General features: G+C 41.3%; 2 protein-coding genes across 5 annotated transcripts; one reads left to right on the top strand and one right to left on the bottom strand.

The window, feature by feature from the left end:
• Positions 1–1,657: 1,657 nt before the first annotated feature.
• On the top strand, positions 1,658–12,612 carry mapk8a (mitogen-activated protein kinase 8a). 3 transcript variants are annotated; one of them, XM_008291396.1, is made up of 12 exons: positions 1,658–1,805; positions 3,869–4,035; positions 4,304–4,433; positions 4,609–4,667; positions 4,769–4,907; positions 5,660–5,825; positions 6,555–6,626; positions 7,067–7,249; positions 7,359–7,483; positions 7,611–7,674; positions 8,796–8,873; positions 10,869–12,612. In XM_008291396.1, exons 1-12 carry the CDS (start codon positions 1,797–1,799, stop codon positions 11,042–11,044), a joined length of 1,368 nt encoding a protein of 455 aa, XP_008289618.1. In that variant the 5' UTR covers positions 1,658–1,796; the 3' UTR covers positions 11,045–12,612. The 3 variants fall into 3 exon arrangements, with proteins under 3 accessions (XP_008289618.1, XP_008289619.1, XP_008289620.1); XM_008291397.1 differs by lacking the exon at positions 6,555–6,626 and adding an exon at positions 6,094–6,165; XM_008291398.1 differs by having other exon boundaries at positions 10,864–10,960.
• On the bottom strand, positions 12,162–26,665 carry arhgap22a (Rho GTPase activating protein 22a). 2 transcript variants are annotated; one of them, XM_008291399.1, is made up of 11 exons: positions 26,504–26,665; positions 26,149–26,248; positions 19,425–19,621; positions 18,608–18,695; positions 15,958–16,086; positions 15,609–15,819; positions 15,378–15,510; positions 15,216–15,289; positions 14,740–14,861; positions 13,623–14,628; positions 12,162–13,531 (listed from the first exon to the last, which is right to left on the bottom strand). In XM_008291399.1, the coding sequence occupies exons 1-11, from the start codon at positions 26,504–26,506 to the stop codon at positions 13,312–13,314; spliced, it is 2,283 nt and encodes a 760-aa protein (XP_008289621.1). In that variant the 5' UTR covers positions 26,507–26,665; the 3' UTR covers positions 12,162–13,311. The 2 variants fall into 2 exon arrangements, with proteins under 2 accessions (XP_008289621.1, XP_008289623.1); XM_008291401.1 differs by lacking the exons at positions 26,149–26,248; positions 26,504–26,665 and adding an exon at positions 23,456–23,676.
• Between the last annotated feature and the right edge of the window lie 127 nt (positions 26,666–26,792).

Genomic DNA, 26,792 nt, shown 5'->3' with positions numbered 1-26,792 from the left:
GCTACAGAGAAGCCTGGGAAGGACGAAGGATCTCGGCCGAAGCGGTGGTGGTGGTGGTGGTGGACGGTCGCCTGCTGCTGTCGGGCTGCTCCCCAACGATGATCATCACACTGCGGGCTCTCTTCGAACAAGGGGTAAGAAACCGTAGTACCTCGCTGCGGGAGTCGGTGCTGGGACGTTCATCCATGCCTCCGTTTGCTGCTCAGGTCTTTTGCGCGCAGCTTGTCTCTGCAGGCCCCGGGGTATCTGCGCAGGGACAAGGATAAATAACAAGCATCCAGGGCTGCGAGGTGGGTGCAGGGAGAATTCAAAGCACTCAGCGCTAAGTTAACGTAATTTTACCTAATGTCCTCCTTTCAGTCACATGCCTTCGCAGAGCATGGCTCCGTGGACGCCGTTGTAGCGTAGATGAGCTGATGGATGAACTCTAGATGGTACCCTTACACTGTCTACTAGGCTGTGGGTTTCTGCAGAGCCTATGAAATGTCATCGTCCACAAATTATCCGATTGTATAATGGACGAGATCTACGGGCTTACAGGAGATGCCAAATATTCCTCCAGTCATGCAAATAGCAGCCCTCAGCTCTGTTACTAGTCTTTGTAATGCACTGCTGCATCACTGTTTACTGGAGAGACAGACAGAGCATCTAACTTTGAAATAAGAACTTACCTTATGAAAACCACACTGCACTGAAAATCACAAGTACACTGACACTTTAAGTAAGATTAAAAAAAACATTTTATCTATTTACAATATAGACCTGTGCTCACAGTAACGTAATGTAAGAACCCCCTTTAGGGAAAAAGAAAAGATCTAATACGCTTAATATCACTTAGATCTGGCTGTCTGATGTAAAATATATGTATTGTACTGTGTAGCTGGTTTTGTTTACAGTAACAATTAGGCAATCTCAAAGATATTCAGAAAATCTACTAGTAATCAAGCAGGCCAGACAAAGAAAGAATGACCACTATAACATATGAATTCCATATATACTTAACTATTTGGCTTGAAGCTGCTCCTGTGTCTTCCTTTATGGTCTCTATGTGGACATTCTCTCTGTGAATGAAGGATTTTGCAACAAGGACAGGTTGGGGAAATGGGGATCCAATGCATTTTGTTTCAGCTACAGTCAAAAATATGTGAATGTCTGTTTGTCCTGTGTGCCCAGTGATCCTTAAACCATACATCCTGACACTCCCCTTACTGTATTTGTCAAGAATGTATAGGAGTATATACATTTAAGATGTATGAAAAAGCAAGGTGTTGTTGGTAACTGGAGATTGCACCTACCCAGTGTTTAATGCGCATTTGGGTAGAAATGTGGCCATTATCTTTGTCTGTTCTCTGACTGATTTACATACAGCATATAGGCTCTTTGTTTCCACCAAGGCGAGGCCAGTGTCAGGCATTCACAATAAACGTACTGCAGGCATAAAGAACACGAAAATAAAATGCAATTTAACGAGTTTGAATCGGAAGTGGGCCAGTCCAAGTTTGTGCATCTATAGATAGACAGATAGAGAGAAAGGATGGATGGAGGAGGTGGTGGGTGTGTCTCTGTGGATGAGTGACGCGCTGCGCTGGGACGCATGCCCCGTGCGCACTGCGCGTCCTGGCCTGTCAGTAGCAGCCAGATGGAAACGTAGGCAATGAATTTGGTGAGGTCATGTATTTTTAAGCCCGCACAACGGAATAAATCATTCTTCGGCGGCGGAATAAACAAATAGTCCGCCGCTCCGGGACGTTTCACCGCCGATCGGACCGCCGGGAGATCGATAGTTTGATGTTTTGATGACGGAGGTAAGATGAGGATTCGCACCTCTGCTCCTCAAACGTGCTTATTGTTTGGTCGTGGGGGAGGGTCGCCGCCTGCATGCTGCTTCACCCGAAGGCGGTTGTTGTGTTACATTGTAGCCTCGGTTATCACCGACATGCTTCTTTTCTTTCCCCCCACGTCGGTGTAACGTTGTGGACGTTAGTTTGAGGCAGGAGCTGGTTTCAGCACCGACTGCGCACTGTGATCCACCAACAGGCCCTGCGATATCACGATATGGGTGTCATGATCACCGCGATAATGTCCGGCGTACACAAGCTGCTACTTTTTTTTTTATTTTAAAGCATGCAGGGAGGATTTGTGATGCAGCACCAGCTTGTACAGTGGTCTACCTGTCAGCTGCCTGTGCCATCGACAGGACAAGACGAGGGGTCGTGTGGCCAAGGTTATGGAGGGAGGATGAATAATGGGTCGATAGTGGTCCTTCACTCAGTCTCTGCTTGTATTAATCTGCTTTGGAGATGTTGCAAGGCCAATTTCTCTGTTTCTGTGCCAGCATGCGTGTGTGCACTTGAAAATAGGCACCTTGGATCCAAACATCTGAGAATATTGTGTGATTTAAAAAACTATCTGATCCATAACGCACCCCATAATAATAATAATATCTGTGGCTGAGATTGTATCTAATCTGGGAGAACATGAGGTGATCCCTCACCTATGGAAATGAGGTTTTTTTATGGTATGTTACAGATAAGAAATCTCCATAATTTCCTTTTTTGTTGTGTTAATGTGTGATTCCTGATATAACACATGTTGTCCTCTCTTGCCTCATTGTCCTTTTTAAGTATATGCTTCAGAAGTCATTCATTAACTCATTAGGCTGAGGCAGCTTCTCCAGAGAAAACAAAGGTGAGGTCATTAGAAGGCAATGCACTCCAGGAATGAAATCCTGCTGTGTTTGTGCGTTTGTAGGAAACTCAGAGCACCTTATCGCAGCTCCCCGCCTTCAGATCCGTCCACCAAATCCTGACCTCCTGAGTGCTGTGTGAGACTACTAATGTGTGAGCTGCATTCCTTGTAAATACCGCAGCTGATACATAACTGTGTGTAAGTGATTGAAAGGAATTTTTTGATGCAGCATTAATAGGCAAAAGAGAAATAAATAATGTAATAATGACCTCCATCCTCTGGGGTATTCACTGTATGTGCAACACATAACTGCACAGAGAGTACTACACACTGACAGCGATGTCATTCAAGCCGTCACTACTCAGACAAGGGCAGTCTTCTTCCTGTATGAAATATGAAAGGAAGCGGCATGTCTATTTTCATGTTGTGAGGGAGGTGGATGTTATGGACGTCTTTGTGACGTTGGAGGAACAGAAGGAGAGCTGAGTCATTTCATTCTGGCAATTATATCCCTCATATGGACTGTGTGTCGGGAGAGTGTAAGAATGGGGAGGGTGATTACGCTGTCTTATATAAGAAGTGAATAAAAGGAGAGGAAGCTGTTTGATTTTTTGCCCTTTTTTAGATTTTGGGTGGTTTTTGTTTAATGCAAAATGAAACGCGTAGGGGAACATCATGCCCACAAATTGGCATCTCTGTGTTGTGTCTTATCTGGGCTCACAGTCACTTGGTGCAACTTGACCCAGTTAACATGTGCCTGTGGAGGACCTGCTTGTAGAACTGAGCTGGAGTCCTGGGCCGGGGTCCAAACTCAGAGGAATTATCACCGTGCCTGGTTTTGCAGTGTGACAGAGTCACTCTGAGAGTTGGGTTTCATATGATGGAGTAGAGCTCCCCGTGGTCTGCTGTTTTGCCACCACGACTGATGATATCAACTCTTCCATCCTGGTGTGTTTGCTGAGTTGCTGAGATAAGGAACTGCAGTGCTCGCCTCAAGTGTGAAATTCAGCACTGTCTTTTCTCCTTTACTTCTAATCTGCGTTCTCGGAAGCAGGGATTTTCATCTGGCTCCTTTTTTTTTTCCTTCTCTCTGTCGGCCAGTCTGCTGAGCAGCTATTGTGATATCTGCGGTGTAGTTCTGGCTCTGCAAAAATATTTGAACGTGTCTCCGTCTCCACAGAGGACATTTTTGGATGCACAGAAAGCAGTAATTGAAGATTTCACCATGAACAAAAACAAGAGAGAAAGAGAGTTCTACAGCCTAGATGTTGGGGATTCGACGTTCACAGTACTGAAGCGATACCAGAATCTAAGACCTATCGGCTCAGGAGCACAGGGAATCGTCTGGTGAGTGTTTCTGCCTCATTTATATTCTTGGTGAAATATGGGTCACTGTTTCTTATATGCCACCAGAAAATACATGTGAACATCACAACATATGTCGAATGTCACCTTTTCTTGCTGGTGAAACTGGAATTAAAGATGTAAATTGTAAACCTTTCTGCTGACTACACAGGCACATACTCTCAGAATGTTTCTGTGGTCTCTGATAGCTATTAATGTTACATTTGTGACCATGTTGTGAACTTATCTGCTTACTCGTACTTCTCTTCAGCTCTGCTTACGACCAAATCCTTGAGCGAAATGTTGCCATCAAGAAGCTGAGTCGGCCGTTTCAAAATCAAACCCATGCCAAGAGGGCGTACAGAGAGCTAGTCCTAATGAAATGTGTCAATCACAAAAATGTAAGTGTGCAAATTTCTCAGATAGATTACATTTCACCAGTGGGAGACATGGTATTTTAGACTGGCAGAAGGTTAATGGTGTTTTCCAGTCTTACATGTGCATATAAATCACATTGTGCTTTAATGTGCGAATGTTAATGGCATCCTTTTTATTCGTTCATTTTTATACCCACAGATCATTGGCCTATTAAATGTATTTACACCGCAAAAATCATTAGAAGAGTTCCAAGATGTGTAAGTAACGAGATACACTTATAGTATGTATTTGTAATTAAACCTGGACTCCCTCTTGTTTGTTTGCTTCACTGACTCTGAAACGGTTTCTGCTCCGTCAGATACTTGGTGATGGAGCTGATGGATGCCAACCTGTGCCAAGTCATTCAGATGGAGCTGGACCATGAGAGGCTGTCCTATCTGCTCTATCAGATGTTGTGTGGTATCAAACACCTCCATGCCGCCGGCATCATTCACAGGGTGAGCATCAGATGGCCATCGTCTCGCAGACTCATGCAGGGGCAGTGTCCTGTTAAACCTGCTGAGCTACTTGACACTGAAGTGTAAGGGCAAACGGTGAACTGGCACGATATTAGGCGATGGATTTACTCTTTTAATTGGCTACAAACTGCCTCTAGAAAACACATACAAAATATAATGTGTAACTTTAGGAGTTTGGTGAAAGACAAGCAGAAAAAAGATTTCTGACCTCCACAAAGCTGGTGAAGGTATCGTTTTATTGTATGGATCAGGGATAAACAGGTGTAAAATCAGTCAGTATCTGAAACATGCAGCCAGGTGTGCATCGCATAGCAAACAAAATTATCACATAAACCTCATTACTGATAATAGATCGATAAAGGCTAATTACCGAGAAACAAATTAAGCCAAGATCTTTTGAAGGAATGTTACATATCCAAAGAAACATTATCCCTAGTTAGCACAAAGGAGCAGCCAACTCCGAGGGAGAAAAAAAAAAATCAATATTGTAAAATGCCGCTTCAGTAAGCAAGTCTGTACTGCAGAGTAACACGGAGGTGGAAACTGCAGACTATCAGCTGGGTTTTACTCATGACTGATAATGTAGAACTGTTATCAGTGGACACCCGGTCAATATGTTGTAATCTGGGCGTCTATTTTGTCTCTGAATGCCTTTTCAAAGATGCTTCCTCCAATGTCATTGCTTCATATTGACAAAATTAAATCACATTCACGTGTGTTTTCCTCTGCAGGACCTCAAGCCTAGCAATATAGTAGTCAAGTCTGATTGCACGCTGAAGATTTTGGACTTCGGCTTGGCTCGGACGGCCGCCACAGGCCTCCTGATGACACCGTATGTGGTTACGCGCTACTACAGGGCGCCAGAGGTTATCCTGGGCATGGGCTACCAAGCCAATGGTGAGGGACTGTCTTTGTACTGTATCTGCCACTCACCCGGTCTACAGTGTTAAGCTATTTTCTTTCTGAGGTTTTTGTGTTCAATGTAACATAATATAAACCTTGCTGCTAACACTCTGTAAGCTGCATGGTGTTTCTGTACATAATAGGAATTTATTGTAAAAAAAAAAAAAAAGCTCACTAACTAGCCTCTTACTTGTAACTAACCTGCTTTTGTGCATTTCCTTCACTTCGTATCGGCTTTGTTTATCGTGCTCCACTTCACTAGTGGACATATGGTCTGTGGGCTGCATACTGGCGGAAATGGTTCGCCATAAAATCCTCTTCCCAGGAAGGGACTGTATCCTTATGACTTTTAAATGTTTTGTCACAGTTCAACAGTCTTTGTGCTTCATGCTGTGCAGACAGCCACATTTTTCTCTTAGTGTAGTTTTAGGCCATGTTTTGTTCCATTTTTGTTTGTATAGCTCAGTGTAAGCCTCAAAGCCTCCTGGCACTGATAGACTCTACATTTTCATCGGCATGTCATTTATTGTTTTCATCTGTTCAACAATGCTCTCTTTCTCATACCTGGCTGTTGCTGCATGTTTTCCATTTTTACCATTACATCCATTCCCATTCTGTTTACATTCCTCTCACTTCACTTGTTGTTTTTTTGTGCTTTTTTCCCCCCTCTTCACCATTTTGTTTGCATGTCCACCTCCCCGTCATCAAAATGTCCACCTCCAGTGGATGTATGGTCAGTGGGCTGCATTGTGGCCGAGATGATCAGGGGAAGTGTGTTGTTCCCTGGCACTGATCGTATCCTTCCCCATCATTGATTGATCGCTGTGTCATCACTTCATTTCGTGTGAAGAGATCCACCACCATCCTGAGAGCTCCCCTCTGTCACTCTGTTATTCCACCCGACATACATGACTTCCATCATTGCTCTGCTGCTCGCATCTATTGTGAGAACTTCAAGGAGAAGCAGTTAATAAATGGCAGTAGTTGCTGAGAGAGTATGCGCAGTAGTTATGTGTTGACTGCATAGGAAGGGAGTGAGTGGCTGCATCATCGTAGATCATGTCACAGAGGTGTGTGTGTGTGTGTGTAGACTGCCTAAGTAGATCAGTTTGTGTGTGTGACAACCTCAAAGAAAGTTAAATGTCATGCTGCCCTTAAGGTGTGTTACAGGATTCGTGTCGGGGTGAATAGTGTGAAGGTGTGTGTCGTCTTTTTCCCTAACATTTACACTTCAGACATCGACCAGTGGAACAAGGTAATTGAGCAACTAGGCACTCCATCTCAGGATTTTCTAATGAAGCTAAACCAGTCAGTCAGAACGTACGTAGAAAACAGGCCACGCTATGCTGGATACAGTTTTGAGAAACTCTTCCCAGATGTGCTCTTTCCTGCCGACTCTGATCACAACAAACTGAAAGGTAGTGTTTGTTTCCTGTCTTATCATGTCATGACCTAGAATTTATCAAACCACATCCGTAGACTTGTGATTAGCATAGCATCTTATCTCCTTGTTGTTTCTCCCCTCAGCGAGCCAAGCTCGAGATCTCTTATCCAAGATGTTAGTGATTGATGCTTCCAAGCGCATCTCAGTAGATGAGGCCCTGCAGCACCCCTATATTAATGTTTGGTACGATCCAGCTGAAGTGGAAGCGGTAAGTGGATCGCTAACAGGCCTGCATGATCCTTAAACGTGTCACATGAGATTTTAATTACATCACTTGAAGTGGAAAGTTGGCATCGCTCTTGTATGTGCCATTTAAGCCATTTTCTCTTTCTCAGCCTCCTCCGAAGATCCCAGACAGACAGCTGGATGAAAGGGAGCACACCGTGGAGGAGTGGAAAGGTTAGACAGCACGCTGAGCTTCTTTACACTTCACACTTCACTTTAGGTGTATTATTTACTGACCTGGCTCATGAGGCAAGGCAGAAATTCACCGAAAATTGGCTGAAAGGCTTTCTTTAGTATTAAACTGAAACATAGTTTGGTGTCCAGATAGTGTTACCACTTCCAAACATCTGTCATAAGTTAAGAAATGAGCTTAGATTGCTGAAGTTTTGGTTTCAAGTTAACTACGGAACCAGCAAGAATATTTAGTAGAGCGTCTAATATGTGATTGCTAGTCATTATTAAATGTGTCCTCTGGAGTCGCTGCATTAAATCTCATGCAAATCAGTTTACAGTGCAGTCGAAATGATCAGATTTTCTGATGAGCATTTGATCTGTGGTGACACGATTGTTTTCTGTTCAGGGGTTCAGCTTTAACAACTCAACAACAACTGTTCTGTTATTTGTCAGCTAATTCATCAGCAACTACTTAAGAACAAAAAAAAAAAATCCTCTTCTTGATTTGGAAAGTTTTTCTGTTTCTTTACTGACATTAAGCTGAATATCTTTGGGTTTGAAGAAATTATCTTGGCCTTTGGGAAGCACTGATCGATATTTCTCACCATTTTCGCACATTTTGTAGACAAAGACATTTTATAGAACAACAATGGGAATAATCATTAGTTGCAGCCCCATTAAGGCGAAACACAGAAATAAACCGTATCTGAAGTATCCCAGTGGGATAGAAAGTGATTGTGTAGAATTGAAATCAGTTGCTTACAGTCACTGGAGCCTGAGGAGCTCTGGGTCTCTTGTAGCTGCCAGAGGATGTGTTGCTTGACTTGAAATTCCCTTTTAAAGCCTCGCAGTTCGGGTTTTCCACTCTGGGGAACCTGATTCTGTGAGGCAGGGGAGGAGATTAAGATTGTGAGTAAATATCACTTTCAGTTGTGCAACAGGATGAGCTCATGCTAACTCCTGCCAGGTGATAATGACCCCTCACTCATATTTAGAAGGGTCACACCAGCACGGAGTGTCCAAATTAGAAACGTGATGCTGTTTGGACTGTACAGTATGCAATACACACACACTTCGACTGTACAGAAAAGTCGATTTATTTTAATCTCATCTATTTGCAGAGCTTATTTATAAGGAAGTGAGCGAATGGGAGGAATGGACGAAGAATGGAGTGATAAGAGGGCAGCCACCTCCCTTAGGTGAGTGATCATTATAACTGGGTGATAGGAGGAGGTGGAAAAAATGAATCACTGCTGTTTTTGTTTGTCACAAGCACATGATGGGGCTTTATTAGAGGCTGGATATAAACTTGAAACTGTCTTTACATGGTTTAGTTTCACAAGGAACAAATTTAATGTTCTATTTTACATTACGTTTGCTGAATACACTGTACGAACAAATGTGATGTTTTACAGCTAGAAGTTGGATATGTGAGTAAAATCTAGGATACATTTGGTTGAAAAGTTTTTGATGCAACTCTTGTTTTACCAGGACTTTATTTAATGGCCATTCTCTCAGGTTTTGGGAGGAAAGATGAAACGTTTTCTCAGGATATCTCATGAATGCTTTAATTTCTCAGAAGAGGAAATAACACAAAAATGAAACCATAATAATTTTTAAAGTTAAATGAAATATTTGAGGATTTCAGTTTTACAGGACTCCTGTATATGTATCATTTCCAAATTCCCCACTTTTCCAGATTCTAATTTCCAGACCTTTTGGTAAATTTTTCAGATCATATTTGACATTTTGGTACAAACAGCAGAATCAATGGTTTTAAAATGTTAAATTCTAAATATGCATGCTGTCATTATTGCCAGAGGATTGTAGTTAAAGTTACTATACTTCTACATTAATAATGAAGAGCAACAACATCTTCGCCTAAAGTATTAATTTTTTTCCTATAGCATGTAATGTATCAATAAAAATAATAATCGTAATAGTAATATTTTTTTTAATTTTTAATCAATAAAAACCTTAAAAGCACAGCCTTGAATAGTCACTGTGTCCATGGAAACATAAAGCTATGGTTTCTTATTCAAGACAGATACTCTGTTTGTTCCTCTGATAACCAATCAGTGCACAACTCATAAATGTTCAGATAAGCCTAATATTTATTTTATTGTGTTACTCTTTATGTATGTCTTTTAAAGATATTGTTGAATTTTTTTCTCAAAATAATGTGGTTGCCGACATCCAGATTTGGTACAGTGATAAAGCATTTGGAGCAAAGCTGTGACGTGCAGAAGCAGAGCTGGCACTGTGTGGGAGTGTGCGTTCAGTCACACACCATACTTGTTGTGTTGCTTTCTCACACAGTGGTTAACATTTTGGCTGTGCTGGCAGCCTCCTCTAAATTTCAGTAAAAACAGCATACTCGTATGATCAATTTACTTTTGGAAATTCTCATATCTATATATACTCTCTATGTTTTAGAATGCAGAATAGGAGCAATAATCAAGAAACGCAATTATTTTTCCGTTTTCTCGTTTCCATTTTTCATACTTATCCAGACTTGGAAATGACTAAAATCCAGTTGCATAGTTGTCCATATTGCATAGAAACCCTGGTTTAAGACTTCAAGATTGCCAAATTAGCAACAAAGCAAAGGAGAGATGTGCATATCTACTAATTGGGAAAAGTAAAGCATGCTCATCCAGTTTAGCCAGTCCATTCATAACATACAATATTTTGCAGCTTTTATCTTTCATGAAATATTGCCTTTTATTTTCAAAATGTTTCCTCTATGTTCTCCTAATTTCAGATGTATTTTCAGTCAGTGAAGCTTTTGTGTTTCACAGATGATTCATATCGATGATGAATTTTGCAACATAAATGCAGTAGAATAAATGCAGTGAATAAAAGGAAGTAGAATGATGAAGTCAAGCTAAAGACGTTGATACTTGCTCTTTCCTAATGCTGTTAGCAGCCGGAACCTGTTTAACTGAACTGCTTCAATCCTGAAAGAACTCTAAACCTTTGTTTAAAAAACCTATTTTATTTATTTATTTATTTTTAGCAAGATTTAGGTCAGTTTTAACCAAGATATCGTCTGACTTGACCAAATCAGTGCTGACTGGTAATTTAAAGTTTGAGGTGCTGGATACGTGTGAATTCTAAGCTTCTCACGGAGTGGCAGTGTCTTGTGTCTTTCGATGAAACCTATGCGTTGACGTGTATTTTTCGCAGCACAGGTGCAGCAGTGATCGACAGCCCTCCTCAGCCCACGTCCTCCTCCTCCTCGGCCAACGACGTCTCATCCATGTCCACAGAGCCCACTGACCCCAGCAGTGACCCCACCATGACCTCTGAAACTGACAGCAGCTTGGACAGTCATACCTCTCTGGGTGCACTGGCCTGCTGCAGATAACGTACACATACAGTACTCACTAACACACACACACATGTACACAACAAAACAAACCTTTCCTCGTCAGTGTGCCTGATGGGAGATGGGTGTAGGCCAATGGAACTCATCATGTTAGTTTGTAGAGCTGCGCTTTCAATGTACAGTTTTTTTGTTATTTCCCCCTCCACCTATACTGCTGTAAATGATTGTGGTTTGAAATTGTATCATTATTACTGTATTTTTGCTGCAAAGAATCAGAGTATGTTTTGATGTGAAACTGTGATTGTATGTCATGAAAGAAAGGGATTCGAGTGTACTTTACACATTGCTGTTTTGTAGCTACATCGACAAAGTCAAATACCATACTGTTAGCACTGCAATATCATTTTGAGTATATTTTTGAATTGTTCATTTGGCATTTTTTTTGTATAGTTTTTGGGACATTTGAATGAATCTACACCAATTCTGTCTAACAGTAGACGATAGCACACTTCATTTTCAAGCCTAATGCAAATGGATGATTTTATTTTGATGTTGTTCCTCATCTTTCTTGTAGAAAGTGTCCCTTGGAGTATCCAAGTTAACGTATTTCTTTGTCTATTATGTCAACTCTGATTGTGCGCATCTTGACAAGCGTCCCTGACTCGATTTCTTTTTTTACTATAGCATACTGTAAACTGACTGTATTTTAACTTATTTAGTTAGACGTAATTTGTAGGTGACGGTCTGTTGGATGAGCAAGAACAGGGTGAATGTAAGTGAATAGAAATGTGGAATAGAAAGGAGCCAATGATTCCTGTTAGTGCTGTAACAAGTGAATATAGGCCACCCCACTGGCTAGAATGAGTGCTGTTTTTGGGGACAGTCACCAGAGACTTAAGTCTATATTGGTCACTTTATCCTTTTTGGCAGGTTGTTTCAGACATTATTCACAGCTGTCTGATATTTAAGATATTTAATTTAAGTGCCCTTACTCAGTTCAGTGGTTTTTCAGTCCTCTCTGTGGCAGATGCTCCTCTCTGCTGTGTCTTTCTGAGTTCTACCTCACACATGCACACACTCAGTCACACGTTTTTGAAGATACAGTATGTTTATCATGGCACACACCATTTGAAAGAAATGCGAACAAAAGGTCTAGTTTTTTTTCTGTACTGTTATTTATTTATTTATTTCAAGCTAGGAGACATCTAATGTATGTAATGTACATTTCATTCAGAAGTACTATTTATATGCATTTTGTTTCATTTTTTGTTTTCTGTGCAGTATAACTCATAGATTAGTATAGTCAGTGGTCGATCTGTACATTTTACTGTAGATGTATGTATGTTTTCTGAGAGTCAGGAAACAGGCATTTGCTACCTGCCATGGTAACCTTTGGATGTATTTGATGGCTCAAATTCCCAAACTGTCCCGTTGCCCTTTTCATGGTTGGGCACTCCAGGCAGTAACCCCTAGCATCAACTCCCAGAATGCACTTTGGGGATTGTGACGCATGTCCTGACCCTCTCTTGGCCACATCTCAACGGACTGTTGTGGCTTTCTTTTTTTTTTTTTTTTTTTTTTGTAGTTTTCCCCTCCTCCACCTCCTCAAAAATAGATAGAATAGACTACGCATGAGTTTTCTCTGAGCAAATCTGGTATTAGTGCAGGTACATTTAGGGGAAAGAGAGGAAAGCCATTCAGCACCACTGGGATGATGCTGCAGTCTTTTTTTTGGCCAAACACTGTCTGCAGAGAGTGACCCTTTTGTGGTGTGTTTTGGTAATGCCAGTTGCGTGAATTTTAGCCTTTGGAACTGAAATTGCCTCACTAACAGACCAATTATATACTTCAAAAATGGAAACTGTCTACCTTCAACTCCAGCAAATAAAAGAGTTGACTTTTAATGTCTCACATTGTTTTTTTTTCTTGTACTGTCAAATGAACACTTATTTCAAGACTAAGGGTACACTAACATTGCATGTATGGGAAGGCTACCTCATAAATAAGGCTTTTTCTGGTTTCTTACAAAGGAATTTAGTCAGTAAATAATTGGGTACATGACCTATGGTGTATAATAGTAAGGACTTTTATGGAATGACAAATGAGAGGCGCTTGGTCCAGAGGAGTTCTCGTTTGGCACCGGCACTGGTCAGTGTAGGCACAAGACAGCTGTACTAAAGAGGGCAAGATGGCAATTAGTACTGCACTAGAGGTATTTGGTCTTCAAAGCTTTGGGGCTGGTTGGTCTTCCCAGTAACAGAGCTCCTCCCCTGCTGATGGACCAGATGAAGGCAGGTTGGTCTGGTCTAGTTGGTCCGTGTTGCACCTGTTGTCAGGTCCCCAAGGGTCTTGAAGAATTCCTCCATCTCTTGTTGGAGAAGAATGTTTCGATTTTCTGCATCTTGATGCGCCCGCTCTGAGTTCCTGAGTCGGATCTCTAGCATGTGAAACTTCTTCTTCTCCTGGTCCAGTTCCTCCTCAAGGCGGTTTACTTGGGACTGGTACTTGGAACAGGACTCTTCCAACCTCAAAGGAGAGAAGAACAGATTATAAGTACCACCTTATGCTGATATTTAATTGATTATTTGAGAAGGAATGACAAGAAACTCATTCTTACTTGCGAATGCAGGTTTCATAGCTTGTCCTCTGTTTCTTCAGCTCCTGCTTGAGCTCGGTCAGCATGCCTGTGAAATCTTCGTTTGCTCCCGTGAGATCTTCTTCATTGCCGCTTGCACTGTGATCCACAGTGTTTGTACTGTCCCTCACCTCTGTGGGCCTCTCTTGGCCCTGTTCTAATTTCACTGCCTTATCGCTTCCCTCGGGCTCAGACAGTGAGATCTCAAAGGACGTCCAGATGGACGAAGTGTCCGCAGGCAGACTTAGACTAGAGGGGGCAACATTGTCATAGGCAGACAGTCTGTGGGACTGGAGGACTCTGTGAGACAGGGACGTTCGAGAGGAGTCTTCATCAGAGTCTCTTTGTGAGTCTTTGAGGGAAAGAGTGGTTTCTCTAAGGGAGAGGGTTGAATCCTTTAGAGACAGAGTAGAGTCTTTCAGTCTTTCGCCAGATGAGGTGGTGCGCCTGTGAGCTCGGAGGGACGACAGGCCATTCATCAGCCAGTTGCTCCCACCAGCTGCTGACACATCCCCTGCCGATCCCCCTATTTTTCCTCTCGGTCCTCCGGAGGTTGCAGTGCCCTTGAAGGAGCACCTCCAGGAGGGCAAAGCTTTAGACTGTTTACTCGGACTAACAGCCACTTCACTTCCACTTTTCCCTTCAGTTTTGCTATCTGCTTTTCCATCTGCCTTCTCCTCCGTCTTACTTTTGCTTTTCCCTTCACTTCGAACATCCTCACCCTTTTCCGATGTAACAGGGCTCGATGCAGCTGTCTTACTTTCTGTAGAAGGGGTGGAAGATTGGGGTGTTTCTGTCGGGGTTTTGGAGCCTGTGCCTGAGGAAGGCAGGTGGTCAGTGTCGTCTTGTGAAACCCATTCCACTTTGCACCGCTGGATGTCCTGTCTCTGTGGAGGAACCTTAGTTTCAGTTTTTGGTTCCTCACGTTGGTAAAGTCGGGAGTGTTCACTGATCAGCACAGTCATCAGGTGTTGCACCTGTGAGCTTCCTGTTTATAATGACAAACACACACAAGTGCTTAAGATGCCACAGTGTTGTAGGTAATAACTGGTAAGCAAGTTTTTGTCACAAATGAACATATGTGGATATAGTCTCTAACCCTCCATCATGGTAACTGGATCCTCCACTCTGGGCCGAAGGATATTAGGTCCGAATACAGTAGCCAGGTTCTGAACACTCATCTTATTCTCGTTGGAGTGAGATTGAACCTCATCCAGAAACCTAAGCAGTCGGAAACAAAAAGCAGAAATTACGTCCTAATAAGTAAAATCACTGATGTTGAATGCTCCACTTGAAATTGTTAGAAATCCCCCTTTTCATTCAGTAAATAGAAAACTATTGAAAAGAAGGACTGAGTCATGATTGTGGCTGGTGTGTGGGCTCAGCTTATGATGTTTTCATAGATGCAGAAGGCAAGGTGTCAGCGCTGACACTTCCTCTGATGACGAGGATGTGGGTGTAATGAATGGTTTGACAGGCTGACAAATCCTCAATTATAAAACAGTGTTTATAAAAACTGCAACAATGGAACCCATCAGTCACATCAGTAACAGCTACTAGAAGATAGTTACTTACTTGCAAATGTATTTAAGGATGTTGTAGTTAACCTGAGGAAGGGATTTCACCTGTTTGCCCAGCTCTATGATACCCTTGAACAAAAAAAAAAAAAGACACGCTTGTTGCCAAGACAAGACTATAAAAACGTGCCAGTGAAGTCTTTGGCAGACATTTAGGTACCATTTCTTTATCCTTGGTAAGTAGCTGAGCACAAGAGAGGAACTGTGTATATTTGGAGAATGGGATTATAGGCTCTGGCAGCTCTCGTATGTACAGCTTTAGCAGCGATGCCACTGTGTGGACGTCTGTGGAACTGTAAGAGAAAGACGGTGCACATTATAGAACACTATCCCACACAGATAATTTCTTGGCATGCTGCTGCAGATAAAATGTCCCCTCTGGTTGCCTCACCTGTCAAACACCGGCTTCTCACCACGGTCAAAGGCATCCTGCAGTTCTCGAACGTGATTGGTCTGTCCAGGGGCCCTGAAAAGGCCCTCCTCCTTGAGCCCATGTTCACGTATGAAGCCCACACACTGTTCGACCAGCACAGGAACCAGGCGCTGAGGACCACACTGGGCCTCATACAGCATGGTCTCCTCTAGGTGCTGCCCAAAGACCCCTGCAGCCACACAACACAGGAAATGAACACAACTCAAGCCACAAATCACAAAAAAAAACAACAAAAAAACTAATCTCTTTTCAATGCATGCAGATGCTCATTTGTAAGTAGGTTAATACACATGCTAAAGAATCACACCTCCACCTAGAGGAGCCCAGATCGCTCTACGTATGGCTCTGACCCACTCCTCCATGTCACTCTGAGAGTTGGCCATCAGCAGGAATGATTCATGGCTTATACCGGTTCGATCCTTCTCTCCAGTCCCTCCTGAAAACACAGCAATATTTTATGACTTTCTGGATCAATATGACAAAATGACTTAACACATCTCAAAAAGCACCACTGTGCTTTAAATATATGCAATACACCCATGCAGCAGATACCACTTCTGCAAATTACTTTTCAGAAGTAACTGCCAAACTGATTTTAGTTTACAGACGCTCTTTTATCTGTAAACAAGCTCTATTAACTAAATATATCAGTATCAATATTTCCAGTAACCTTATTAGCTCAAGCACCCCTGTCAAGTACAAAGACACAGCCACGAAGCCCTGGCTTTCCTTCCCCTGTGTGCACACAGCTTGACACCATCCGCTTTGACATTTTACCTTGACATTTATTTTATTTCAACTCCACTTTGATTAAACTATGTAAAATTCTCTCCCTTCATGTGCCTTTGTAAAAATTTGCTTTAGAAGATGTGGAAGCACTACTGAGTTTTAGATATAAAAGGATTCAAGAGGAAAAAAAAACATAGAACATTTTTTTTATATTTTGTACTGACCTTCGTTAAAAAAAAAAAAGCAGTCTAAAAATCAGTTTTTGAAAGTGGGTTGCACGTACCTCGCTCTGTAGGTTACATATTAGTACCTGCATTCACTGCTAAGTCCTGCACTGCGCTGCATAGTGTGTTGTGTGTGAGAGAAACGACCCAGAAAGAGTAGTGCTCCCCGGGGACACCAGCAACTGCACCGAGCCTCTCACTCAGCCTCTCCTCTTGTTCTGTCCAGGACCTTTTCCTCTGTATCTCTCTGTTATTTCAATAACATACTTTTTCTACCCTTGACTCTATCTCACATATTAAAAGAGGGCAGTGTCTTTGCACATGTTACCCCATCTATTATAATATACATTGGAATAATTTTGCATGACTGCCAACCATATTCCAAAACACATAAGTGTGGTATACATTTAGAATCACCATCCAGAAAATCACCAGAAGACAATTTGTGAGAATGATTGTCTGTATTTAGAATTTCTGTGCAACAACAAAGAAAAAAAGCAATGGCTTTATGTGAGGTGTTAAATGAGGGAAAATGATAATGAAAAAAGACAGTATTATAAAGAAGTTTAAGGCACTCTAGATGTTAAGATTCTTATCTGATTGTCCCAAGTTCATTCTCCAGGATGGCAGCGACTCAACATACAGCCAAAGTCACAAAGAACTATTTTCAGCAACAAGGAGAACAAGGAATCTTGCAACAGATGGTATGGCCCACACAGCGTCCTGATGTCAACATCACTGAGTCAGTCTGGGATTACATGAAGAGACAGAAGCTGAGACCGAGACAGCCTAAATCCACAGAAGGTCTGCTTCAAGTTCCCCAAGACACTTGAAACAACATACCTGCCAGGTACCTTGAAAATTCCACGCATGGAGAATTTGTGCTGTCGTAGAGGCAAAGGGGAATCACACCAGATATTGACTTAGTTTTTTCACCTTCACTTTGAAGGTACAGTAAATGTTAAATCAAAACTATTAATTCCATACATTTTGAAACCACTTTACTTTTAGTGCCCATGACATTCACACAGTACTGTAGCTATGTCAGACAACTATTCTGCACCCACTTTTGACAATCCTAGTAGTAACCAGAGATCTCAAACTACAGCTATGCAGACACTTTAAGAATTCTTTTATCTTTGTCAGTGTCATTCCATAGTTAATCAGATACGACTTGTGCAAATACTGGAATGATCCTTAAAGCAAAGATGCACACAACAACAAAAACACCTAAATAATATCTAATCATTAAATGCAAATATAAACACAAACGACAGCCATCAAATTTGCAGCAGCTGTCAAATATTTGGACATTCGTCTCATTGTAACTGAAAATGCATGTCTGAACATATGTTTCAGCAAGAGGGAATATATATTACTTTTTACAACCACATATCCAATAGATCACCAAACTGTCAGAATTACAAAGAAAATTTCCAAAATGTACCCTCCTCTTTCTTTCTTTCTTTCTTTCTTTCTTTCTTTCTTTCTTTTTTCCAAACAGGCCCTCTGATCTATGTGCTGTTCATAATACCCACTGTTCTGGCTATAATTATGCCAACCTCATGTGATCAACAGCAGAAATGAACAAAGTTGTTGTTGAGCCCTCAGGCTCATGGCTGTGGCAGTCACATCTTTTCTGCTGTTCTACATATTTCATGCATGCGCTAGGGCCTGTAACTCAAATGTAGCTATTGATTTTCTTCTGTTTTTTGCCATTACTCACTTTGATTCTGGGTCAACATGGGTTACACAAAAAAATGAGCTGCTGCATGTAAGTGTGATCCTGAGTCCCGCTTTGATCTTGATGTCTGTACTACAAAAAGATCTAACAATACCTCTGGGTTAAATGAAACATAACATTTTAGATAAAAGTCTAAAATGAGCTCTGTCTTGTTTTCTGTTTGGCACTCAGTACCAAACAGACTGTTCAGCATCACTTGAACAAGGCTTATTCACTTGCGTGCTTCCTTACACAACAGAGCTGCCAACATGCCAACTCACCTGGAACAATTTCAAAAAGGTGGCGGCCAGGCTCGTCCTGATTGGCAGGCACCTCATTGACCTGACTACCCTGAAGAGGAATACAACCCTGCAGGAGAAAGGAGAGAACAGTGAGAGACAGGTAGACTGACAGACAGGCAGTGGTTCTTGACTCGGACACGAAGTGCATGTTAAACATTGCGGAGTTCTGAGTACACTGGACTCTGGGCAAATGTCCAACAGAGGGAGGTAATGATGATGGAGGGAGGGATGACTCAGGGAAACATCTCTTCATCTACTTATCCCTCTAGTCCTTCCTGATGTACTTGCAATTCTGATTCCTCCAGCATGGAGAGGGTCAAAGGTCAACTACTAAGTGCTTCCAGCAGAACCATAGGGCGGCTAGTTACCACATTATCAGTGTGTGTGTCAGGGCAATAACAACGAATGATGTTTTTAATGGAGCATGTGGGGATGTCTTAATGGAGGATGGTTTTTGCGTAAAAGATGAATGGATATTTATCTACTCATTGTTTTTAAACACACATTATCATGTAGAACTTTAAAAATCATGGTCACATAACACTGAATACTGCTTCATTTTACTCGAGGGCTAGAAAATGTATTTTGTCACATGATTTAAGAGAATGAAAAAGCTATTATTAGAGTTGGAGAACGCATAATGGATTGGCTGGCCTTGGGTTATAGTACTAATCAGATAAATTCATGAAGCTTGAATATGTATCAGGATTTGGAGCGGAATGAATCCAAACGTGCAGCAGCGCAGCCGTACAACATTTGGCATAACTGTTTTTGTATTTGTGTTACTTTGTGGCACCTGTGCTTTGCTTTCATCCTGGTCCTTGTAGAAATACAGAGCTTCGGTCCTCAGGACAAACCAACGCAGCTGCCAGTTTTTCATGATGCTCCGCTGTCTCTTCAGCCAGCCCGCCTTCAGTGCTTTCTCTTGATCCAGGGGTGAACAGGGCCTGGAGACCCGAGACAACTCTCCAAGCACCATGCTCTTGGATCGCGCTGCACAGACACACACACACATTGAAATCAAGTGAAGAAAAGGAAGCTTGCAGGATTAAAGCACCAGAGAGAAGGTGACAGAGAAAGATAACAAAATGGAGAGTTGCACAACACAGAGGACACGTTATTTTGGGATTTTCCTTTTTTGTTGTTTTGCTATTTTTTACTGAAATTCACCAGGAGACGATTCACAATCATTATTCGCAGAAGTCTCCCTCGGGTACGACTAAGCCCACAGGCTTGACCATGCATCCAGATTTCCTCTTAAGTCAATCTACCAAGGCAAGGCCTCCATTTTGCAGCAAAGAGACTCTGCTGCTAGATGAAATCCATCTATCTATTCAGTACATTTTATTATGTGTTTCAGATATCAATAAGGGCTTATATTACTTGTATTTTCATTGCTGAGCAGAACAGAGTTTTGTTTTGGCTGAGGCCACGTTTTAACTGCTACAGACTGATTATAAGTATGGATTATATATTAGCATCTGTACGCCAAAGGTATAGAGCAAAAACAGCGACAGTAGAATGATCCCTGGGGAGTCAAGGAGAGAGAGAAAAGAAAGAGAGATAAACAGAAGGCATAGCGAGAGGATACAAGAGAGAGAGAGAAATCAATGGCGTCTTTTTTCCTGTTAATTGCATCTCTCTTTCTGCTGAGGACAGCAGGGAAGGTATCTGTGAGAGCCTGGACTAAAATCTCTTTCCCTTTCTCACTCCTGTTTCCCCTCTCTCTCTCTCCTGCTTATCAACTCTCTGTCTGGACGCCTCGTTTTATTTCTCCCCTTTCTGGATGTCCTTCCTTTGCAGTGTCATGATTGCTGGGAAGGGAGGGACCACGTGAAGCAGTTATTAACAAAGCAGTCAGGAGAATCAGGCTAAACAAGAACTATAAACTATAAAGATACTGCAGTAATGCCCACATCTTGTACATCTTTATAAAATAGATGAAATCTAAAGAAAAAAATAACATTTTGAATCTGCTATCAGCAGAAATAAACTGTTGTTGCACAAGGTTTAAATAGTTATCTTTTTGTTTTTTCAGGAAATAATATTGCTCAAAATGTCTCACATCACCTGATTAGTACTTGCACATCCTATAAAGAACATTTATGTCACTAATGAGCTGCTGTATGAGCTCACTGACAACAATCAGTACCCCAGTCCTACAATTTAAAAAATTCTTTATTAAGTAAAAGTTCTGCAAATCAAATTCTCAAAAGAGAGAGTTCCTAAATATTATCAAACGTAAAAGTTAATTCATGCATCAATATAAAAGCAGTGTAGTTGTAAAGCCAAATCACTCTGCCACTCATTTATATAGCACGTTCAAAATGAGAGGCACTTAGCCAAAGTGATTTTCAATGAGAAACAAGGTTAAATATAAAGTTAAGACCGTAAGATTGTTTATACTACAAAATTCATTTAAACATTTGGATTAAGACCGTACAATATCATTTACTATACAAATCTACCTGACATATTACTGCTGTAGTTGGGAAAGAGGGAGCTAATATGAAATAATATTTATGTTGGTTTAAAAACTGATCAGCTGCATTTTATGTAAAATCTTCATCTGTAAAGAAATGAGGAACTACAGTTGTTAAATGCATGTGGTAAAGTTAAAGTATATATATTTTAAAATTCTAATCTAATTTCCATCTATAAAGTACAGTGCCTGAAATATACACTTAAGCACAGTTTTAATAAGCAACCATGCATAAGTACATTCATCCACCGAAGTATCGAAAAGAAAAGTGCTCACTGTGTATGAAAAGTGGCCCCAGTCTGTGTTATAATACATTAGCATTATGTAAATTATTAATGATGCATTACTGTAGCATTGTGCCATTATGTTTAAATGCAGTGGAGCAGATTTAAGCTACTGTATTTATTGTTTAGTTTCCACATTACATATGAAGCTCATTATAAGTATTGTACATACATATAATAAAATGGTTATTAGATAATATCTATAAAACAACAATAACTGTCAAATCAAATGGAGTAAAAGGTTTTTTCATCTGAAGTATAGTGATGTATAGTGATCTATCTATCTATCATACAGTCCTGTAACTTATTTCATACCAGGATTAAATTATTATTATTTAATTTTATTTTATTAGACTGTTACAATTTATTTTATTTTATTTTTTATTGATGATTATGATTAACATTGTGCAGAATCTAAATTTCTATATTTTGGACTAAATCTCATCAGTAAAATCTTGAGGCAATGATAAAGACGGCATGAGATCTGTCTGGATTTTGCGTCTGTAGGATCTCAATATCAATATCTTGTCGAAGAAAGTCCGTAGTTATTCATTAAAAAGTTAGTATTTTGACACTTATTCAGTCATGCAGGTAATGGAGACGCCTCAACCACATCATGCTCAGAGTTTTACCGATGACATCCTGTACTCTACAACTGTTTAGGATTCGCGTCCGATATCTCAGCTTCTGAGGGCAGACCCAGCTCTGTGATGCTGTTTGAATTTGCCCTGAATGATGTTGCATAAAAGGGTCAGAGGAAAGCAGAGCTGGGAATCTAATCAAAGGAGAACACCATTACAGCAAATGAGAGATGGCAAGCGAATAAGACGTGGCAAGCAAACTGAAGTGGCTACTGCACTCTCCAACTGTGTTCGTGAAGAAGATGGAAGAGGCACTTCTCCTTCCCATCATCTTTTATGATCTTGTTTTTAAGGCTGGTCTCGAACAAGTCAACAACTGCCAGGGGAGAAATGAAGTAACATCGCTGCCTAAAGATGCGCAAATGTGAGGGTCCTTCGAGAGCCAATATTTCGCTCTGTTATGACCATTTTCATTCAATGTGAAATTAATTCGGAGATGAGAATATGAGAATGAGTTTTATGAGCAGTCAGCTGGAAATACATCTGAAACAGCAATCACGTTTTGTTTGAAAAAAAAAGAAAAAAGCCATTATCTTTGGATAAGGTGGTTACTGTCACAACTCCCCAAGCCACCTGAAACAGCATAAGCAGTTAACTAGCAACCACCTGCTACGAGAAGCACAGCAAGTATTTATACTCTGCATAGTAACCTCAGAGGCTGCTCCTGTGATTTACAGCTTCCATATTCATCTTCACACAGTCATGTGAGAGGCATGTATATGTGGTTTCCCAACTTCAGTGGTCACAAATGGATTTTAACCCGCATTAGAGTAACTATGTTTGACAGTCAGCTGTTGAGATTTACAGAAGTAGAGAGTCACGCATTCCTCACATCTCCAGTCTGTCACCTGCCCAAAACCACGTCCTAACAGCAGGGGTAAACCTTGAACAAACAGGGGTGCAGTCATGTGCTCAGGTGCGAACATGTCATGATGCAGACCATTGTTGGAGGGAGAATCTTTTTTCCAGCAGCCATGTTTACTACAACCCACAGAATCTCCAGAATCAAATTTTCCAGGAATGAGGATGGTATAGTCATTTCAGGGAGACATGATGCATTACATCACCCTGTAGTAGAGCCTGCTAACTCTCAATGACCACTGGCAGAACAGCAGAAAGGCTCCACACTTCAGATCATGCAGGAAAACTCTGTAACAATGGTCACTAGGATGCAGAAGGACACCGGTGTGCAGGATTTGACTCTAGCGTGGTACTGTTACACCTTTTTTTTTTTTTGGATGTCATTGTTAAGGAAAGCACTGACAAGAATATTGGTGGTACAAAGACAGCAGTACAGATGAAGCTCTGCAGTGACAGCGAGTGGAAGACTAGAAAGAAGCAAGAGAACAAGGAAAAAGACAGCAGAGAGAATTGAAGCACAGAGAAGGGATGGAGAAAAGGGAGGAGGGACAGCGCTTACCCCGGCGTGCCTGTTTTATCTTGGGGCTCAGCATGGTTACGGTTGCTGTGCTGCTCCCTCTCACAGAGACATGACTGCATCCCTCTGTTCACACACTATTACTCACACACACACACACACGCAGACACACACACACACACACTCCCAGCTCCTCTCGCTGCTGCCTCGCCCTGTTACTCCTCATCCTCCTCGAGCATCTCTCTCCCTGGCTCACAGTCTTGCACTTGGACTCCGTCTGATTTCACACTCACACACACTCACGAGCACTTAGCCACACACACTCTCCTCTTCCCTTTCGTCTGACTCCCCCCTCTCTGTCCCACTGGCCCGGCGTGCTGTTGTTCTCACATACCTAGAGCCCTGCCCACTCTCTCTCTCTCTCTCCCTTCTCTCTCATCTGTCTCTCTGCCTTCTGCTGCACACTCAGTATCAATTTCTCACCATCTATAAATATGTCTGGCTGTGTGTCCTCTGTCTTGTCCCCCAATTTCTTTATATCGGCTCCCCCTTATCGCACCACAGTCTTCACAATCCGCCCCCCAGCTGCTCATGGAGATTTGATTAAGGTCTCATCTGTACCTGCAGTAGAACCTCAGATCAATACATTTGATTTAACCGACACCATTCTCACCACTAAACGTTTGATGCAGAGCACGTGGACGCGGCGTTGTACTGCCTGTACCTGCAGCTGTATAAATAAGCTTGGGCAATTCAAATATTTTGTTAACAGATGTCCCATGCAGCAAACAGACATTAAAAGTAAATCTTTCAAATGTGAATACACTGAAGAGCAGAAACAAATATGAAACGGTAATGTTGAGCACCATTCTACGAGTAAAGTCTTACAATTTCATAACTAACAACTACATCAACAGTGCAATTGTCAATAGGATTTGTCAGCTGAATACAACTTGATAAATTCTTCAAATCTGTGGTGACACTCACTAAGTGCTGACTCCTCTGAGCATCTCAAAATGAAACTAATTGATGCCTACAAAGCAGGAGAAGGCTATGAAAAGATATCAAAGCACCTTCAGCTTGCAATTTTCACTGCCTAAAGTGCAATTAGGAAATGACAGTTGAAGGAAAGTCAAGACAAGACCAAAAAAACCTCCCACATGATTGCAAAGAACTTGCAGGAAGGCTTAGCTGACACATGAGCGGCGGTCAGTCATTTAACCATGCAGAATTGATGCACAAATAAGGTCTACATGAAGAGTCATCAGAAGGAAACTCTACCAGTGATGTCATCATAAGAGGCAGCAACATCTCGATAAGTTATTTTGGACAGCGCTGTAGACATATGAAGACGTTTGGAGGAGAAAAAAAGTAGCATTTGATGAAAAATACACATCAAACACAGGCGGGGAAATATTCTACTATGAGCTACGTAGGAAACTTTGCACAGATAAACGGCAAATACAATTCTACTCAATATCAGCACATTCTGTAAACGTCATGAAGTCAGTCAAGAAACTTAAACTGCAAAGAGACTTTTTTTCAACAGGATAATGATATAAAACAGATTTCAGATTCCACGATAAATTACTTCAAGCTCTTGGAATGACCCTCACAATCCCCTGACATAAACATCACTGAAAATGTCTTAAACATGTCGTGCATGCGAGACAGACAAGAAAAAAAAAAAAAAAACAGCTCAGAATTTGAAGTGATTTGTGAAACTTCCTTAAGTGAAAACAGACAGATTCTTAGCTGGCACCAGAAAACATTTGCAAAGTATAGTCAGTTACCCCAGGTAGCTATATCTGCCTGAGGGTGGCTACTAAATACTCTTGGTAGGATCCTAAACTTATGCCACAAAAATGCCACAATTACTTTTTTGTTGTTGTTGTTTGTTTTGTTTTTTTTAAATTCACAAAAAAATTACAGCACAATAACTTTTAAACAAATATCCAATTTAATGTCTTTTTGCTGCAGTGGTTTTATTTACTTTTTTTTTTTTTTTTTAAATCAACAAAATATATAGTTTCCTAAGGGTGTCTGGTCTTTTGCACACAGCTGTATAATACATTGCAGATGTTAAACATGTGATAATTTGTGAGGACATGTGTTCAAACTTGACAAAACAACACTGCGCTCCACTCATTTCCACTATCCTGACTCATTCTGGCTGAGATTTATAGACTGAGGGTAAATGCCACACTACTCAGTCACTCTGTAATCTGTCTGATAAAAGCCACAACACTCAGGGGTGCGATGTTCTTGTTCCTTCTCAGCCTGGTAGAGTTGCAGCGAACGTGATAAAGCCAATAAATGCTGCAGTTCAAGAGGCTGGATGAGACGAAAATGCAGTACAGAGACACTGCTGAAAGGGAGAGCTGACCATGGTTTCTCAGCTTACGCATAATAAGTAGTCAATTTTGAAAGACACTGTAGCCTGCTTTAATGAAGGCTTTATAGAAAAGTAGCAGTATATTAGCAATATATAAGTATGGCAGTATAATTGTCACGTTTTTGTAGATAATGCTTATACCCTTGCAGATAATGCAGGGCTTACACATCTACATATGACAGAGAGCCAAAAATCCTAAAAAAAAAATCAAGAATACCTTAAAATTTGAGATCAACATCACCACATAACCAGCCAGTTTGACAAACAGCAACAAAACAAACCATCACCTTGCTTCACACAGTCATCATCACAACAAAACAAACAAAAATCTGAGCTTTACCTGCCAGTTCCTTTGGTTTGTCACTGATCTGAAGAGTCCTGGATGGTTTCATGACACTGAACTCGTCTGTACAGTGCGTCCTTCTCCACTGGGGCCATTTCTACAGCCACAACACACACATACACATACACACACAGGCACATTCAGGGTCAAAACAATGACAACACTGACATCTCAGTTGTCGACCTAATAAACAATGCCCACGAAACAAATCAAATGACATTCGCATACCCACAGAGAAGGAACTACTATAGTTGCCATCATTAATACCAATGACGTCTGGCTGAGGAATGCTGATGTGAACAGACACTGATAGAAGGAAGGAAATAGAGACAGTCATGCGAGTATTACTTGCCATGTCATCTCGGACGGGCAGACCAGGCGACTCTCAGTCTGGAGCCAGACTCTCTGTGCAGCCCAAGACAGCATCACACAGTCCCAAGCAGCTGCTGCGATAGGTACTGCTTTACAGTGAAATAAAACACAGCTGCGATGCTCTTCCACCGTCCTCTTCTGAATTTTCAGTCTGTCTCTCAGTCAGGAAGTAAGCTGCCTTGATGGAGAAGTGAAAACTGCTGACTTCTGTGTGAACAATATTATGAGTTTCTCCTTTAAATGATTCTACTGTACATGTTCTGTTGTTC

This window comes from Stegastes partitus, unplaced genomic scaffold, assembly GCF_000690725.1.
Source record: "Stegastes partitus isolate 25-593 unplaced genomic scaffold, Stegastes_partitus-1.0.2 Scaffold741, whole genome shotgun sequence".
Classification (NCBI taxonomy): domain Eukaryota; kingdom Metazoa; phylum Chordata; class Actinopteri; family Pomacentridae; genus Stegastes; species Stegastes partitus.
This window is presented reverse-complemented; position numbering and strand designations above follow the sequence as displayed.